The sequence below is a fragment of the Theropithecus gelada genome, chromosome 2, assembly GCF_003255815.1.
Source record: "Theropithecus gelada isolate Dixy chromosome 2, Tgel_1.0, whole genome shotgun sequence".
In the NCBI taxonomy this organism is placed as follows: domain Eukaryota; kingdom Metazoa; phylum Chordata; class Mammalia; order Primates; family Cercopithecidae; genus Theropithecus; species Theropithecus gelada.
This window is the reverse complement of record NC_037669.1, coordinates 105247015-105266921: the sequence shown is the minus strand read 5'-3', so window position 1 is coordinate 105266921 and position 19907 is coordinate 105247015. Positions and strand designations below refer to the sequence as shown.

The window sequence follows — 19907 nt, the reverse complement described above, 5'->3', positions numbered from 1 at the left end:
TGAAAATTCCCTTTTCTCCCTCCTTTTGTATAAGAAGTAGAAACTAAATAAACATTCTTCATCTTCTTCTTCTTCTTTTTTTTTAAAGCAAACATTTGAGCAGTGGCAGTGAGAATAGGTTGAATAATTGGAATATTGTTACAAATGGGAAAAGGGAACACAAAAATTTTACATGTATTTTTAAAACAGAGACAGACTTTGCATAACACAAAAGTCCCCACTTTAAAGTGTATAGTTCAGTGTTTTTCAGAATATTCACAAGGTTGTGCAACCATATGTGTATGTATTTTAGCCATGCCTTTCATAACTGATTTACAAAAATATCTTTAAGACTATAGCAGCCAGGTGCGGTAGCTCACACCTGTAATCCCAGCACTTTAGGAGGCAGAGGCAGGTGGATCACTTGGGGTCAGGAGTTCGAGACCAGCCTGGCCAACATGGTGAAACCCCGTCTCTACTAAAAATACAAAAATTAGCTGGGCGTGCTGGCATGTGCCTATAATCCTAGTTACTTGGGAGGCTGAGACAGGAGAACTGCTTGAACCCGGAAGGCGGAGGTTGCAGTAAGCCGAGATTGCACCATTGCACTCCAGCCTGGGCGAAGAAGCAAGACTCTGTCTCAAAAAAAAGACTATAGGTAGTGTTTGCATGTCAGGTGTAAAAAAATCAAAACTAGCAAAAATTATCTCCTTTCTTACCCTTGTTCTCTGTGTATCAATGGTTCTCAAAGTGTGGTCCCCAGAACACAGCATCAACATCACCTAAGCATGTTTGTTAGAGATACAAATTCTTGGGCCCCACCCCAGATTAAATGAATCAGAAAGTAATGAGTGGGGCCCTATCTATGTTTTAATAAGACCACCAAAAAGCAATTTTGATGCACAGTGAGGTTTGAGGACCATGGCTCTAGATCAAGACAATTGCTCTAGCTTTCCATAACTATAGATTTCTAATAAATGCATATATATTTAATGTAATTAACATATTGAACTTTTGTGGAAACTTTCCTTCAAGTTAATCCATCAATTTTGTTCTGCTAAATGACCACACACTAAAAACTATATTTAAAACAAAGAGGCTGGGTGTGGTGGCTTACAGCTGTAATCCCAGCACTTTGGGAGGCAGAGGCCGTGGATCACCTGAGGTCAGGAGTTTGAGACCAGCCTGGCCAACGTGGTGAAACCCTGACTCTACTAAAATTACAAAAATTAGCTGGGTGTGGTGGCGCATGCCTGTAATCCCAGCTACTCCAGAGGTTGAGGCAGGAGAATCGCTTGAACCCGAGAGGCAGAGGTTGCAGTGAGCCAAGGTCATGTCATTGCACTCCAGCCTGAGCAACAAGAGTGAAACTCCGTCTCCAAAAAAAAAAAGGAAAAAGAAAAATAAAGAGAAAAAAGAGGAAAGTGGGGAAGCACAAAAAGAAAAGATAGGCACAAGGCCTCAAATGAAAATGAAGGGCAAAATAAATAGGCCTCATTAAACTACAAAGTTGGTAAGAGAATAAATGGCAAATGTAGATAAGATTCTGAGTTAATCCTTGGTTGATCTGTCCTTTTCTCTACCTTGATCTCTAGCGTTTGTCTAATACAAAGCAGCACCAAGAAATCATAGGATTTCAAACAGTGGAACTCATTTAAAAAAGGAAAAACAGTAAGAGTCCTAGGGTTTCCGTAGGATTCTAATCACTAAACCCCAAAACAGACATTACACCCCAAAACCTTGCTTGAGTTGTGGCAAGGACAAATAACTAGGCACCCAACCACTGTAGCCTGTGAGGTCTTAGAACATGATTTGAAACCAACTAATTTTGTTGAACCCTTTCTTTTACCAATACATAAAATAAAGCCCCAAAGGTGATTTGTTAAGGTCCATGTAGCTAAGGCTGAGAGCTCTGTCCCTCCTGACCTCGAGTCCCGAGCCCCTTTCTCTAACAGAATGCATCCTTTCCACACTGGCCTCCCAAAGGCATCTCTTTTTTGGGGGAGGTAAATTTAATGACTCAGATATTAGGAAAAGATCATTTTTTTTCAAGTCAAGAGTCTAGATTACCTACTACCCAAGTACAACCACTACTGAAAATTTGTTACATCGCCTTATAGTTTTTTCCTTATGCAAATATGTATAAGAACACACGCACACACTTGTAAAATTTTCTATCTGGCTGTTTTCTTCTTAATACTATATGTAAGCAATTTTCCAAGTTCTTCAACTTTCTTTAAAAATGGAAGTTGTAATAGCTGAATGAAGTTAGTTCATTGAAATTATCGTTTTTACATAATTAATTTCCCAAAACTAAATATTTGACTTTCCAATATTTTATGATAATCGAAAAGCTTTAGTGAGCATTACTATATACAAATCTTTGTGTATTTATGTGATTATTTCTCTATGGTAAATTCCTAAGAATAGAAAAACTAAGTCAAAAGGTATGAGTAATTTTAAGCCTCTATATGTGATTTGTCCAATTGCTTTCTAGATAGGATGTATTACAAGCATTCTAATGAGAGCTTATTTAAACTCAATCTCACTGTATTTTTTCCATCTGTTCTGATCTGCTTGGCAAAAATTAGTGTCTTTTAAATCACTTTTTTTTGTTAATAAATTTTTAAAAGCATTTAAGAGTTAAGCGTACACTTACTTTACAACCCAGCAACACTATTCTCAGGTATTTACCCAAGAAAAAGGAAAAACTATGTCTACAAAGACTTGTGTAGGACCAAAGTGGAAACAACCTAAATGTCCATCAACTGATAATGGATAAACAAATTGTGGTTTACCCACACTGTGGAACACAAGTCAATTAAAAGGAAGAAAATATTAATGCATGCAACAATAGGAATGGCTCTCAAAAACATTATGCAAAATAAAGCCAGCCACAGAAAACTATATACTACTGCATGATTTCATCCATATGAAATTCTAAAAAAAACTGTAAAACTATGACAGAAAGTAGGTCACTGGTTGCCTGTGGCCAAGGGGAAGAAAAAAGGATTTATGGGAAAGGGGTATGAGAATCCTTTTGAGGGTGATAGAACTATATTTTGATTGTGGCAATGGTTACATAACTGTAAACAATTACCAAAATTCACCAAACTCCCCCCTTAAAATGCATGAATTTTATTTGTAGAAATTACACCTCAATAAAGCTGGAAAAAATAAAAACAAAACCAAAAACAATTTAGAAATGTTTGAGAAAACTAACTTATCCTAAGCCGGGGAATAAAACAAAACAGAAGCAAAAATCACTTAAGAAATTTTGGAGAAAAACTAACATTTTCATTTTTGCTTATTTCCTTTCCATTTGTATCTGTGACCATACATACTCTAGATCATGATGATCATTACTCTATACATGACTATATACTATATAATTGCAAATACATGTACATTTATATTCTAAACATTTTTATATCACAATTTTACATTTTTCTACATGGTCTTCATGATTATAATTTAAAATAGTAATACATAATTGTCTAAAGCCCTGAAGTGTTAAAAGGCGAATTACAGGTTTAAAGCAAATGGTGCCTCAATATTTGGATGCCACCAAGTGGACAAACTGTGTAATGTCATTAAGATTAAACACTACTTGGTAAGTTTTATAAAGTAAAAATGTTTAATTTAATGTTTAAAATTAATTTAAAATTGTTAATAAAATAAAATAAAGTGCAATCAGACCATTTTATAAATGTAGCTAAGGCTGAGACTTGAATCCAGGTCTCCTAGATCATGAACCTCATCTATTTCTTGAAGTAACTTAATTCTCAAATCAGAATCTAGGGAAATCACTTAAGGAAAAGAACTTCCTGTTTAAATTGAGACCTTTACAAACTAAAACTACAGATGTGAATGACAGACATGGGTCTATCTTTAGCAAACCAAAGAATCATTTAGGGACCTCCAAATGCAAATAGCCTTTGCTGTGTGTCTATCAAGTGACTTCTAACAAAACAACAAGCCCCCTCGGGAAGCACGGTGATGAAAATACAGTAAAGGTTGCCTGACAGGCAGAGAAAAACAGTAGGAAATTTATTTCTATTTGGGCAAGGACTTGCTGATTCTCTTTAGGGGCCTCCATTATTTTCTCCCCATTGTTCCTCACCTCTCCAGTTCAAGCTTTTACTTTCACATTGAAACAGTAACTGGCTAGAGCCACAAGAAAGAAAGATTATTTCAGGAAAGTGTTTGGTCTCTGCCAGGGTCAACAAAAGAATGACTCCTTCAAAAGAATGCCTTTGAATGACACTGGGCCATCGCCTGCCACCAAGCAGGAGATCAGCACTCTGTTCTGCCTGTGACCCAATACTCTTCCCAATTATTTTTTTCCGGCCATTTTTACCGTCTCCTTCTTGCTCATTTAAAGCTGACAACCTCCATAGACTGAAAATAAACTGTTTAAAAACAAACAAACAAACAAACAAACTCTAGGAGTGCCACTGAAAGAACTCTGAAAGGAACATCCGGAGTCCATAAAGTAAGAAATCACTGAGAGAAGGACATAATTCAGTTTGCAGAGACAGAAGTTCTCAAGGTCCACAGCTTTGCTGCAGTAAATTACAGAGCCTGTGATATGGTTTGGATGTGTGTCCCCTCCAAATCTCATGTTAAAATGTGATCCCCACTGTTTGAGGTGGGAGCCTGGTGGGAGGTTATTGGGTCATGGAAGCTGATCCCTCAGGAACGGTTTAGTACCATCCTCTTGGTGATAAGGGAGTTTTCACTCAGTTGATGAGGGATCAGCTTGTTTAAAAGAGTTTGAGGCCGGGCATGGTGGCTCATGCCTGTAATCCCAGCACTTTGGGAGGCCGAGATGGGCAGATCACGAGGTCAGGAGTTGAGATCAGCCTGGCCAACATGGTGAAACCTCGTCTCTACTAAAAATACAAAAATTAACCAGCATGGTGGTGTGCGTCTGTAGTCCTAGCTACTCGGGCTGCTGAGGCAGAATCACTTGAACCCAGGAGGCAGAGGTTGTGGTGAGCCAAGATCACACCACTGCACTCCAGCCTGGGCAACACAGCAGGACTCCGTCTCAAAAAACAAACAAAAAAAAGAGGTTGGGACCTCCACACTTCTCTCTCTTGCTCTGTTGCCATATGACGTGTCTATTCCTGCTTCACCTTCAACCATGGGTAAAAGCTCTGAGACCTCACCAGGAGCTGAGCAGATGCTGGTACCATGCCTGTACACCCTGCAGAACTGAAGCCAATTAAACCTTTTTTCTTTATAAATTACCCAGCCTCAGGATTATTATTATTTTTTTTTGAGACGGAGTCTCGCTGTCGCCCAGGCTGGAGTGCGGTGGCGCGATCTCGGCTCACTGCAAGCTCCGTCTCCCGGGTTTACGCCATTCTCCTGCCTCAGCCTCCCGAGTAGCTGGGACTACAGGCGCCCGGCACCACGCCTGGTTAATTTTTTGTATTTTTTAGTAGAGACGGGGTTTCACCGTGTTAGCCAGGATGGTCTCAATCTCCTGACCTCGTGATCTGCCCGCCTCGGCCTCCCAAAGTGCTGGGATTACAGGCGTGAGCCACTGCGCCCGGCCAGGATTTTCTTTATAGCAATACAACAGACTAGCACAGCCTGTCTTCAATCTACTGAAGTGTTTGTCTGGTTGGTCGTTTTAATGTCTTTTTTAAATTTTATTTTATGTTCCGGGATACCTGTGCAGAATGTGCAGTTTTGTTACATAGGTAAACGTGTGCCATGGCGATTTGCTGCACCTATCAACCCATCACCTAGATATTAAGCCCAGCATCCATTAGGTATTTATCGTGATGCTCTTCCTCCCCCTCCCCCCCGCTGACAACCCCCAGTGTGTGTTGTTCCCCTCCCTGCGTCCATGCGTTCTCATTGCTCAGCTCCCACTTACAAGTGAGAGGATGCGGTATCTCGTTTTCTGTTCCTGCATTAGTTTACTAAGGATGATGTCTTCCAGCTCCATCTATGTCCCTGTAAAGGACATGATCTCACTCCTTTTTATGGCTACATAGTATTTCATGGTGTATACGTACCACATTTTCTTTATCCAGTCTATCATTGATGGGCATTTGGGTTGATTCCATGTCTTTGCTATTGTGAATAGTGCTGGAATGTACACATGCATGTATCTTTATAATATACAATGATTTATATCCCTTTCGGTATATACCCAGTAATGGGATTGCTGGGTCAAATGGTATTTCTGGTTCTAGGTCTTTGGTGAATTGCCACACTGTTCGTCCACAATGGTTGAACTAATTTATATTCCCACCAACAGTGTAAAAGCAATCCTATTTCTCCACAGCCTCACCAGCATCTATCTGTTGTTTCATGACTTTAATAATCACCATTTAATAATCAGCATGAGATGGTATCTCATTGTGGTTTAAATTTGTATTTCTCTAACGATCAGTGATGTTGAGCTGTTTTTCACATTTGTTGGCTGCATAAATGTCTTCTTTTGAGAAGTATCTGTTCATGTCCTTTGCTCACTCTTTAATGGAGTTGTTTGTTTTCTTCTTGTAAATTTGTTTAAGGTCCTTGTAGATTCTGGATATTAGACCTTTTTCAGATGGATAGATTGCAAACATTTTCTCCCATTCTGTAGGCAGTCTGTTCACTCTGATGATAGTTTCTTTTGCTGTGCAGAAGTTCTTCAGTTTAATTAGATCCCATTTGTTAATTTTAGCTTTCGTTGCAGTTGCTTTTGACGTTTTAATCATGAAATCTTTGCCCATACCTGTGTCCCGAATGGTATTGCCTAGATTTTCTTCTAGGGTTTTTACAGCTTTGAGTTTTATACTTAAGTCTTTAATCCATCTTGAGTTAATTTTTGTATAAGATGTTAGGAAAGGGTCCAGTTTCAATTTTCTGCATATGGCTAGCCAGTTCTCCCAGCACCGTTTATTAAATAGGGAATCCTTTCTCCATTGCTTGTTTTTGTCAGGTTTGTTGAAGATCAGATGGTTGCAGATGTGCGGACTTATTTCTGAGTTCTCTATTCTGTTCCATTGGTCTATGTTTCTGTTTTTGTACAGTACTATGTTGTTTTGGCTACTATAGCCTTGTTGTATAGTTTGAAGTTGGTAGTGTGATGCCTCCAGCTTTGTTCTTTTCGCTTAGGATTATCTTGGCTATATGGGCTCTTTTTGGGTTCCATATGAATTTTAAAGTAGTTTTTTTTTTTTTTTTTTTCTAATTCTGTGAAAAATGTCAATGGTAATTTAATGGGAATAGCATTGAATCTATATATTACTTTGGGCAGTATGACCATTTTCACAATATTGATTCTTCCTGTCCACGAGTATGGAATGTTTTTCCATTTGTTTGTGCCCTCTCCGATTTCCTTTAGCAGTGGTTTGTAGTTCTCCTTGAAGACGTCCTTCACTTCCCTTGTTAGCTGTATTCCTAGGTATTTTATTCTCTTTGTAGCAATCGTGAATGGGAGTTCATTCAAGATTTGGCTCTCTGCTTGTCTACTATTAGTATATAGGAATGCTTGTGATGTTTGCACATTGATTTTGTATCCTCAGACTTTGCTGAAGTTGCTTATCAGCTTAAGAAACTTTTGGGCTCAGAAGATGGGGTTTTCTAGATATAGGATCATGTCATCTGCAAATAGAGATGACTTCCCCTCTTCCTAATTGAATACCTTTTCTCTTTGAGAAGAAGTCTCGCTCTGTCAACCAGGCTGGAGTGCAGTGGCATGATCTCGGCTGACTGCAATCTCTGCTTCCCAAGTTCAAGCAATTCTCCTGCTTCAGCCTCCCAAGTAGCTAGGATTACAGGCACCTGCCACCATGCCCGGCTAATTTCTGTATTTTTAGTAGAGACAGGGTTTTACCATGTTGGCCAGGCTGGTCTTGAACTCTTGACTTCACCTTAGCCTCCCAAAGTACTGGGATTACAGGCAGGAGCCACTGCACCCAGCCCTTGAATATTCTTTATTTCTTTCTCTTGCCTGATTGCCCTGGCTAGAACTTCCAATACTATGTTGAATAGGAGTGGTGAGAGAGGGCATCCTTCTCTTGTGCCGGTTTTCAAAGGGAATGCTTCTGGCTTTTTCCCACTCAGTATATTGCCTGTAGGTTTGTCATAAATGGCTCTTATTATTTTGAGGTGTGTTCCATCAACACCTAGTTTATTGAGCGTTTTTAACATGAAGGGATGTTGAATTTTATCAAAGTCCTTTTCTGCATCTATTGAGATGATCGTGTGGTTTTTGTCAAGTTCTGTTTATGTGATAAATTATGTTTATTGATTTGTGTATGTTGAACCAGCCTTGCATCCCGGGGATGAAGCCAACTTGATTGTGGTGGATAAGCTGTTTGATGTGATGCTGGATTCATTTTGCCAGTAAATATATATATATATATTTTTTAATTGAGATGGCGTCTCACTCTGTCACCCAGGCTGGATGAACAATCTCAGCTAACTGCAATCTCTGCCTCCTGGGTTCAAGCAATTCTCGTGCCTCAGTCTCCCAAGTACCTGGGATTACAGGGTGTGCACCACTATGCCCAGCTAATTTTTGTATTTTTAGTAGAGACAGGGTTTCACCATGTTGGCCAGGCTGATCTCGAACTCCTGAACTCAAGTGATCCACCCGCCTCGGCCTCCCAAGGGATTACAGGTGTGAGCCACTATGCCTGGCCTAGTTTGCCAGTATTTTATTGAGAATTTTTGCATTAATGTTCATCAGGGATATTGGCCTGAAGTTTTGTTTTTTTGTTGTATCTCTGGCAGGTTTTGGTATCAGGATGATGCTGACCTCATAAAATGAGTTATGGAGGAGTCCTTCTTTTTTAATAGGAAAAACATTCATGTGATAAAAAATTTAAAAAGCTACAGCAAGGTAAACAGTGAAAAGTCTCCTTCCAGTAGCTTCTGCTGGCTGACCAGCCCTCTTCCCAGAGGCAGCCATTAAACATTTCTTGTGAATCTCTTCAGAAATGTTTTATGCATAAACAGTTAGATATATACATTTTCCCTATGTTCTATCCCACCTCTCCTTTGTGTTATACCAGTGGCAAACCACTATATACAATAATGCTTTTTTCACTTAATAATGTATCATGGGCTTCATACCGTATCAGTACAAACAGTTTCTCATTCATTTTTAAGCAGTATCATATTTCATCACATGGATGTACTATAAGATATTTAGGAGTTCCTTATTTAAATGAACATGTATCTTGTTTACAGTCTTTGGCTATTTTTATTATTTTCTTACCTGAAACTCTCTGAGCAAATCTGATTGCTTCTTCAACCGGGTCTGAGTTCACAACTTTATCTAGAATGCCCAGCTCGAGTGCTTCACCTGCTAAAATATGTCTTCCTGAAATAAACAACAACAACAAAACAATCAAAGAACAATGTAAGATTAAAGCAAAAAGCATTACTCTCTCTAGTAGGAAAGGCTGTCTGTCTGGATGTAAATATCTACTATTGAATAAGGTAAGTAAGAACCACATTGACTGAGAGTAGAAAGATCACCACCAAGGTAACCAGGAAACTTGGATTCAAGCTCCAGCTCTACTTTCCACTATTTGTGTGATCATGAAGAACTGCACCAGGACCACCATTTCCTCATCAGCAAATGGCAATAATTATGCTTATCTCAGTAATTCTGAGTATTAAGTGAGAATAATAGATTCTCTTTATATTCTATAACTCTCTACAGAAGTACTTTATGAACTACAAATCTCTATAGAACTCTATAGAAAAGTGAGATGCTTAGTTTTTGATAATAATAACAGAAGTAGTAGCAGCAGAGTAATATATAGTGTCTGTCTTATCCCTAGCATACACCACTGGCTGTGGTTGGTTTAAAAAAAAAAAAAAAAAAAAAAAAAAAAAGACCAGGCACGGTGGTTCATGCCTGTAATCCCAGCACTTTGGGAGGCTGAGGTGGGCAGATCAACTGAGGTCAGGCGTTCGAGACCAGCCTGGCCAACATGGTGAAACCCTGTCTCTACTAAAAATACAAAAATTAGCTGGGCATGGTGGTGGGCACCTGTAATCCCAGCTACTCAGGAGGCTAAGGCAGGAGAATCACTTGAACCCAGGAGGTGGAGATTACAGTGGGCTGAGATCACACCACTGCACTCCAGCCTGGGCAACAGAGCTAGACTCCATCTCCAAAAACAAAAACAATAAAAAAGAGAGAAAAAATAAAAAAAGATAGTTCCCAGACATAAATATAGTTAGCTCAATGAGAAAAAATATAAGTTGACATCCTATAAGGTATAATTAAAATTACATAGGACAAATGGGATGGACTTCTGCCAGTTTTTGGCTACCCAGCATCTCAACTCTTCCCTTAGTTTGTGGAATTGCTATTGTGTAGGCTTTGAAGCCCTGCCTCCTACTACAGAAGCTGAAAAGGACACAGGTGATTAGACAATTGACAATTTGACTGTGGCAGCTGGAGTGTGGCCCATGACCCCAGTTAGTGAACCTAGTGCTCTGTTGAGGGTTTTTAGCTTGCAGTTAGTGACACTAAGCAGCAGCAACAGGTTAACCTCATTTTACAGCTGCCAACATCTAGTGTCTGGCAGTGGTGGTGCTGGTACACTTAGCATCCAGTCATACCATTGGCATCCTCCAGTACAGAATGTCAGCAATAGGGGATATAGAAGTTTGATGAAGGTTTGCGCCGTTCCTAAATTTGCCTTGACAGTTCTTCACCCATTGTAAATATGTAATTTGATCGGCATATTCTGAGGTAAGAGGTAGGGGACATCAGCATCCCCTATCCCAGGGTCAGAGGGAAGGAGACAGTGACACACCGCTTGCTTTCTTGCCAGTACCATCTTGCCTTCTGAAAAGCAACCATCAAATCTATCTTGGTGGCAACAGTTCCACAGTCTTCACTGCACTTACAGTGTTGGTGGATGCCATCAGAGACAAACCTTCCATTCCTGGTTCTTATTAGTGCTTCAGAGAACTACAAATGAGTTTTCTTGATTGGATAGAAAGTCCGGTGATTTTTTTTTTGTTTTGGTAGGTGTCTCTTTGAAAAGCAGTATTTGGGCAGTTTTCTGGAAGTATTTCTGAAAACAGGCTTTCAGACCTCCTCCTGGAGTAAGGAGTAGGGTAGGAAGTACATAAGTAGTTTCCGGGGTCAGGTATCCTGTGTATAAAATCACTTTGGTAAGTAGAGGGTGAACAGCCTACCCAGGTTAAGGGAACCAAGCAAACACAAAATGGAACATGGAAACCTGGATAGTATTACAAAAGGATTTTGAGGTCAACTAAGCAGGGAGAATGTGAGCTACTCCCAGATGGACTAAAAATTTCTTTAGCTGTAATGATTTCTTCTGGCTTGGATTTCACAAAATTGGAAGAGTATCACTACTATTCTAACAGAGTCAATGGGATTCCAAGTACAGTCATATACCATATAATAACATTTCTGTCAACAACACATATATGATGGTGGTCCCATATGATTACAATATCATATTTTTACTGTACCTCTTCTATGTTTAGATGTGTTTAGATACACAAATACTTTCCATTATGTTACAAATGTCTACAGTATTCAGTAAAGTAACATGCTATATAGGTTTGTAGCCTAGGAACAATAGGCTACACCATATAGCCTAGGTGTGTAGTAGGCTATACCATCTAGGTTTGTGTAAGTAAACCATGATGGTCACATAACAACAAACTCATGTAATGATCATTTCTCAGAATATATCTCGTTGTTAAATGATGCGTAGCTGGACTTTTATCCTGTTTCGAAGAACTAAGGATCTAAAGACATGGCTCTGTATATCCAATCCAGATTCTTAGGCTGTAATTTAAATTTGTTTTTTCTTATGACACCGTAAGTGTAGATGACAACCACTGTCCAATGTGCTCTGATAAGAACCCTGTGTGCCCTAAGGGAACTGAGGCTGAGAGTTCTCTTCTCCAACCTAAGTAATCTCAATTTTCTCCAATTTTCTTGATAGCTTCTTTCCTAACCTTTAAAATTTTTTTCCACATGGAACTCTTTCCAAATGTCATATTCAGGTTTTCCTAAAATTGTGCAGACTACTCAAAAAGACAGGTGTATAATTCTAATGTTAGCTCTCTTCTAATTCACTGTGACCTTTTCTATGCAAATCAAAACCCCATCATATTCTTACTGTTTCTACCTCTTTTCTGCATGTTAAAAATAGTGATATTTCTTTAAGCAGTGCTTTGGGAAAAGGCCAATCCTAGTTCGTTTTATTTCTTTTTGTCAAAGCCAGTTTTCCTGATTTCTTCCAATAATCTTGGTTTCAGGCAATACTGCAAATAGGGCCACAAAATTATGCAGTATTCCCCCACATGCTTTAAGTTTCTGTAAACCCTCAAATTTACGGACTCATTTCACACTATTATGATTTCCTCCTATATTTTAGGCTTCTTTGCTTCCTATTTTATCTTTTGCACAATAAATTGTCTCATGTGCTTTGAATTTCTGAAGTATGTTAGATCCTAAGCATCCTTTTATGAATTTGACATTAAATACTTAAAATAGTTCACATTCTTTAAACTGTACTTATTATACCATTGTAAATGAAAACAATATCTACTTGATTTATTGAAGGAAATAAACGTCATATTTCTGGACTTTCTCTCCTTTTATACGCTACACTACAGATTTATAAAATCATCCCCTCATTTAAAAGAAAAAAGCCATTTTTAATGCATATAGCCTCACAATATTTTCTTTTCTTTTGTTTTTTTCTTTTTCTTTTGAGACGGAGTCTCACTGTCACCCAGGGTGGAGTGCAGTGGTACAATCTCGGCTCACTGCAACCTCTGCCTCCCAGGTTCAAGTGATTCTCCTGCCTCAGCCTCCCGAGTAGCTGGTACTACAGGTGCATGCCACCACCCCCGGCTACTTTTTTGTATTTTTAATGGAGATGGGGTTTTACCATGTTGACCAGGCTGTTATCAAACTCCTGACCTCAGGTGATCCACCCGCCTTGGCCTCCCAAAGTGCTGGGATTACAGGCGTGAGCCATGGTGCCTGGCCCGCCTCACATTATTTTCTAATTTGGCTAATGTATGCACAATTTTATATCATGGTTTCTATGTCAAAAGGTGTGGATTTCTACTGGCAGTTCTCGAAGGGGTCTTAGGACCCCTTTGCCCTCTTAAAAATTATGGAGAACTCCAAAAAGCTTTTGTTTATATAGGTTATATCTATCAATATTTACTGTATTAGAAATTAAAACTGCAAGCTTTTGTCTGGGTGTTGAAATTACAAGGCTAGATGCTGTGACTCACACCTGTAATCCCAGCACTTTGGGAGGCCAAGGCGGGCGGATCACCTGAGGTCAGGAGTTTGAGACCAGCCTGGCCAACATGGTGCCCCCCGTCCCCCGTTTCTACTAAAAATACAAAAATTAGCTGGGTGTGGCACGAGCCTGTAGTCCCAGCTACTTTGGAGGCTGAAGCAGGATAATTGCTTGAACCTGGGAGGCGGAGGCTGCAGTGAGCCGAGATCGTGCCATTGCACTCCAGCCTAGGCGACAGTGGGAGATACCATCTCAAAAAAAACAAAAACAAAAACAAAAATCACTGCAAGCTTTAAAAATGTTTCTTTATTAGTTCATTTTAAAATAATAAACTCACTGCATGTTAGCATACATGTTTTTATGCAATAATAATTATATAAAAATTTAAAAATTAGTGAGAAGAGTATAATTGTTTTAAATTTTTGCAAAGTTATTTACTGTCTGATTTAACAGAAGACAGCTGCATTCTTATTCTCCTGTTGCTTCTGCATTCAATCTGTTGTGATATCACACAGCATATTACAGTCTCTGGAAAATTCCACTACACATTTGTGAGAAAGGCAAGTAATGTCTTATTATTATGAAAATAGATCTGATCTCAAAGACCCTGTAAAGGTCTTAGGCCATACCCAAGAGTCCCTGGACCACACTTTAAGAATCTTGCGATTTAGATAATCATTCTTCATAAATATTACATAGCATCCTAGTATGTGAATGTTCCATAGCATTTACTTGTGGCTGGTATAATTTTAGTTCCTTTGAAAGTAACCTTTTGGTTTGTTTTTATCCTTTGGAAGCTTGCAGGATTCCATTTTCTGGATGTTTAAAATATTTACCAAGACATATCAAAGAATTATCTCCTCATCAGTTTTTCCAAGAAAATGGCATGCTAGTTAAAGTACAATCTCTGATGCTATTCAATGTCTGAAGAATTTCTTCTATTTTTTTCTTTTGGTTATTGCTTTCATTTTGCCTTGTGCTTTGGGAGCACTTATTATTCAAAGCAGAGACCTCTGTTATATATCTTCCATGTCTGCTATCTTTATTTACATTTTATTTATCTTTTTGCTAAATTCTTCTGAATTCTCTAGATGTGTCTCTTTTTATCCTCTATGTTGTTGATTTTGTAATCTATCCTATCACATCTTTTTATTACTTCAAAAAGAAATTATTTTGGCTAAGGTTTTGATTTTAAATATGGTGTTCTTATTTAATAAAATATCTTCTAATTTAGAATAATGTGAGTTTTCTAAACTTTTTTGTTTTCTTTAACGCTTAAGTAGATTCACATTTACATTTCATTTTTTTAAGTCATAAAATATTTTTGTAGGTTTTAGGGTTGCAGTTGTTTTAGTTTTAATAATTTTTGTGTGTCTGTTTCTTTTAACAATATTTGCTGATATTAATTATTTCTGCCTGAGAGCCTTGAGGTGCTAGTACTAAAAAAAATACAGAGAAAACCCACCTGGACCTACAGCTAAAAGGCAAGCAGGATAAAGATGTTACTCCCAATTCCTCTTCCCCTCTCAAGTATTCTGGGTAGTCAGAGGTATCCCACCAAAGTCTAGAGCTCAAAGCCTGTCCTGTGAATGAGTATAGAGTAACTCATCAGGGCTGGGGCCAAGCTTTATGAGAATACAGCAGAGCTTTCTATGCTTTTCTGTGAACAAAGAGGACAGCGCCTAGAAAATAAAACAGAAAGAAGAGCAGGACACTGTAGTCCTGTCAGCTGATTGGACAGAGAACATCAGGGAATCAACTGCAATATGATCAGGCATATCCTCTGTGGTTAATGCTAAAGATTCCTTCATTTTCAGATGGCATTTTAAGGAAATTGTGGAGAAGATTGCTGTTGTAATCACTCTACTTTCCAGAATTACCTCTCTTACGGATTTCAGAAGATCAGAAAGGGTTAGCCACCTAAATCTATTTACTTATTAATTTCCTATGGGAACAGTGCCTACAAAGTTGGCACTTTTTTCCCTCATTCATATCAGTAGGGAATCTTCAACTTTCACAATTTAATCTTTTTCTTTAACATCCTTTCTTAGAAAAACAAAATTTTCAGCCGGGCACAGTGACTGACGCCTGTAATCCCAGCATTTTGGGAGATCGAGGCGGGTGGCTCACCTGAGGTTAGTAATTCGGGACCAGCCTGGTCAACATGGTGAAACCTTGTCTCTACTAAAAATACAAAAAATTAGCTGGGAGTGGTGGCACGTGCCTGTAATCCCAGTTACTAGGGAGGCTGAGGCAGGAGAATCACTTGAACCCGGGAGGTGGAGGTTGCAGTGAGCTGAGATCATGCCACTGCACTCCAGCGTGGGAGACAGAATGAGACCCTGTCACCAAAAAAAAAAAAAAAAAAAAAAAGAGAAAAAGAAAAAAATATTTTCCAAACCAAAGCAGGATTGTGAATATCGTGATTACTAACAGCTTTCATATTAGTAGCATATTACTGCTGCAACAAATTACCACAAACTTAGAGGCTTAAAACACACATTTACTATCATAGTTTAAGATGTCACAAGTCTAGGTCAGCAGAAGGTGTTCCTTCTGGATACTGTAAGAAAGAATGTTTTCCTTGTCTTTTCCAGGTTCTAGAAGCTGCCTACATTACTTGGCTTGTGACCTCTCCCCCCGTCTTCAAAGCCAGCACATAGCGTCTTCTCTCTTCTCTGACCTCCTGCTTCCCTGTTATAAGGATGCTTGTGATAAAATGGGCTGAGCTAGACAGTCCAGGGTAATCTCCCTCTCAAGATCTTTAATGTAATCACACGTACAAAGACTTTTTTGAATGTAACATAATATATTCACGGGTTCTGCAAATTAAGATGTGGACATCTTTGGGGGCCATTTGGATACCATTTATGAAATATGGTCTGTTTAACAGGCACTATATCAGAAGCATGTCATGTTATTTCATTATTCCTTAAAACAACCATGTGGTTGTTTACTGATGAGAAAACAGAGGCTTAGAGGAGTTCAGAAGACCTCTCTCTGCTAAACCCCAGGCCCGTCTATCCGATTGTCTATTTGACATCTCTACTTGGATGTGTAACATGCCTATCAAACTTAACATGTCCCAAATGAAGCTCTTGTGATACTTCCATAAAACCTGTTCCATCAGCAGAAATCCCAGTCTTAGTGATGGCACCATCCTTCCAGCAACTCACTCCAGCCATTAGATCATCCTTGACTCTCCTCTTTCTCTCACATCTCGTATCTGCTCTGTCACAAAATCCTATTGGCTCTACCTTCAAAATATCTCCAGAATCTGACCATATCTTACGAGTTACATTGCTACCACTCAGATCCATGCCCCCATCTCTCTCCCTTGGATTATGATAGCAGCCCTCAGTCTTCCTGTTTTTGTCCTTGTCTCCGATTAGTATATTTTCAACAGTCAGAGTGATTTTTTTTAAAAAAAACCTAAGTGAGAGCATGTTACTCCTCTGCTTGAAACACTCCAATGCCTTTCTTCCTCAGTCACAAGAAAAGTCAAAGTTCTTTCTATAACCTTACAAGCCCAATAAGATATGGCTTCATCCCCTAGTACTTTTCCCCTGACTCATTTCATTCCAGCTACATTGACCATTGACCTTCTTGCTGTTCTTTGAACATTCTAAGCATGTCCCTGCCTCAGGGCTTTGTACTTGCTATTTTCTCTATGTGGGATTCCTTCCTCCAGATATTGGCATAACAAGCTTCCTTATCTTCTTCAGATCTTTATTCAGGTGTCATTTTGTAGAGAAGGCTTTTCTAGCTATCCTACCTAAAATATTAATTCACCTCCCATTCCTAACATTTTATATCTCCCCCTTCCTGTTTTGTGTTTTCTTAGCACTTATCTCCACCTGATTTTATATATATATATATATATATATATATATATATAAAAATTATATAATAGGTAGGCATATGTGTGTGTATTCAGTTGTGGTGGATAGTCTCCAGAGTGACCGCCAGCAAGTCTAACCTCTTGGTATTCAAGTTTCCTCCCATATTGAATAGACAAGACCTGCATAGCCAATAGGAGCGTTTAGAAAAGATGGCATGTGACTCTAACGCTAGGTCATAAAAGACACTATGGCTTTTGCCTTGCTTTCTCTCTTAGGTCACTTATTCTAGAGGAAGCGAGCTGTCACGTTGTGCGAATACTCAGGAAGCTCTATGGAGAGGTCCCCGTACATAGGAAAGGAAGCCTCCTGCCAAGGTCAGCACCATCCAGTCATCCATGTGACTGGGTCATCTTGAAAGAAGATCCTCCAGGCCAAGTGTGGTGGCTCATGCCTGTAATCCCAGCACTTTGGGAGGCTGAGGCAGGTGGATCATCTGAGGTCAGGAGTTCAAGACCAGCCTGGCCAACATGGTGAAACCCTGTCTCTACTAAAAATACAAAAATTAGCCAGATGTGGAGGCGCATGCCTGTAATTCCAGCTACTCAGGAGGCTGAGGCAGGAGAACTGCTTGAACTCGGGAGGTGGATGTTGCAGTGAGCTAAGATCGCTCCATTGCACTCCAACCTGGGCAACAAGAGCAAAACTCCATCTCAAATAAATAATAAATAATAATAATATATATCTAACAATTATGGAGTTATTACCATGTGGAGGACTGTCCTAAGGACATTGTATGTATTAACTTTTCCAATTTTCACCACACCACCACATGGTAGGTACTATTCCTATGCACATTTATAAAGAAAATAAGGCACAGAAAAGTAAAATGACTGACCTAAATTCTTATTATTAGTTATGTCTGTTTGAAGTATAATGTTGTATACATTCTTTCTTCTAAACTTACCTCAACTGAAAGTTTCATTCACATCTTACAAACAAATATATGGTAAATCTGAGGCAGGAGAATCACTTGAACCTGGGAGGTAGAGGGTGCAGTGAGCAGAGACCATACCACTGCACTCCAGCCTGGCGACAGAGTGAGACTCCATCTCAAAGAAAAAAAAAAAATATATACACACACACACACACATATATAGTAAATCCAGGGTCTCTAAGTGTTGTCTAGTGTTGTAGTGTTCACATTCTCTATGAAAAAGAACAACTTAAAAAGCACTGGGCCGGCCAGGTGCGGTGACTCACGCCTGTAATCTCAGCACTTTGGGAGGCTGAGGCGGGCGGATCACCTGAGGTCAGGAGTTCAAAACCAGCCTGACCAACATGGAGAAACCCCATCTCTACTAAAAGTACAAAATTAGCCGGGCAAGATGGCACATGCCTGTAATCCCAGCTACTCAGGAGGATGAGGCAGGATAATCGCTTGAACCCGGGAGGCGGAGGTTGCCATGAGCCAAGATAATGCCACTGCACTCCAGTCTGGGCAACAAGAATGAAACTCCGTCACAAAAAAAAAAAGAAAATAAAAAGAACAACTTGCATTTCTAACTAATATCTTAATACTTGCAAATGAAAAATTTAATCATTTTCATATAAAATTTGAAAACATACCTTGAAAATTATGATTTTCTCATTTATATTACAATTTTTTTTTTAGATGGAGTCTTGCTCTGTGGCCCAGGCTGGAGTGCAGTGGTGTGATCTCAGCTCACTGCAACCTCCGCCTCCTGGGTTCAAGCGATTCTCCTGCCTCAGTCTCCCAAGTAGCTGGGATTACAGGTGCCTGCGGCCATTCCTGGGTAATTTTTTTTGTATTTATTAGAGATGAGGTTTCACCATGCTGGTTTCCAACTCCTGACCTCAAGTGATCTGCCCATCTCAGCCTCCCAAAGTGCTGGGATTACAGGCATGAGCCACCGTGCCCGGCCTATATTACAATTTCTAAATTAGTTCTGAATATAATACACTCTATGTGAACACCAGTGTTTATGAATAGTCACTTGAACCGAAATAAAATCCTAAATTTGATTTGCTCTTCACATGCACTTTCATTTAAAAGGTTCTCACATTTGATCTTCATGATAACATTTGAGAAGCTCAGAAAGGCATTTCTCCATATTACAAATCAGAAAATTGACAGGCCAAGAAGTCCAGGAATCCTTTCACGGTTACATAGGGAGTCGGTGGTCAAGCCAGAATTTTTCTAAATCCTAGTCCAATTCTTCACACTAATCTAGACAGTTGTTCCCAAGGTCTATACTGACCTGAGGTAATTAAGTCAAGTGCAGCAGGAACTCCAATGAGTCTGGGGAGAAGCTGGGTTCCTCTTGCACCAGGGAGAAGTCCCAGTGTAACTTCTGGTAAGCCAACTTGGGCCTATCAAAGATTGAAGGCATAAAGGCCATTAGAATGAGATGGTATGTTCAGAGTTGAGGCAAGCATTTCCCTGCATTTCCTGTATTCTCAAAAGCATAGTTTCATTGAATTCAGCAAGATTTCTACAGGGCAAATCAGTGCACATCCTTTTCTTTAATTAACAGCATAAACAGAGCTGTGCTGTCCCTAACTCTTCAAGTTGAAACACATTTTTAGCTTCTTACACATTTATTCTCTGACTGTATTATGACCTGTCTCAGCCAACAAAAATAATATTCTCTGGAAACAACTTTCTGGAGTCCTGCAAGAATCAGGAAACAACAGAAAGTGAAAAGACAACCCACAGAATGGGAGAGAACACTTACAAATTATATATCTGATATAGGATTTCTATCTGGAATATATAAAGAAC

General features: G+C 39.2%; 1 protein-coding gene across 2 annotated transcripts in view; it reads right to left on the bottom strand.

Annotated features, from left to right (window-relative positions):
• EHHADH (enoyl-CoA hydratase and 3-hydroxyacyl CoA dehydrogenase) overlaps nucleotides 1-19907 on the bottom strand; it is an 84089-nt gene that overhangs the window by 22516 nt on the left and 41666 nt on the right. For both annotated transcript variants that reach the window (XM_025377741.1, XM_025377740.1), the window contains exons 4-5: nucleotides 19384-19495; nucleotides 9215-9319 (exon numbers count right to left, since the gene is read on the bottom strand). In XM_025377741.1, coding sequence (XP_025233526.1) covers nucleotides 9215-9319; nucleotides 19384-19495 — 217 coding nt within the window. The remainder of the gene's footprint in view (nucleotides 1-9214; nucleotides 9320-19383; nucleotides 19496-19907) is intronic.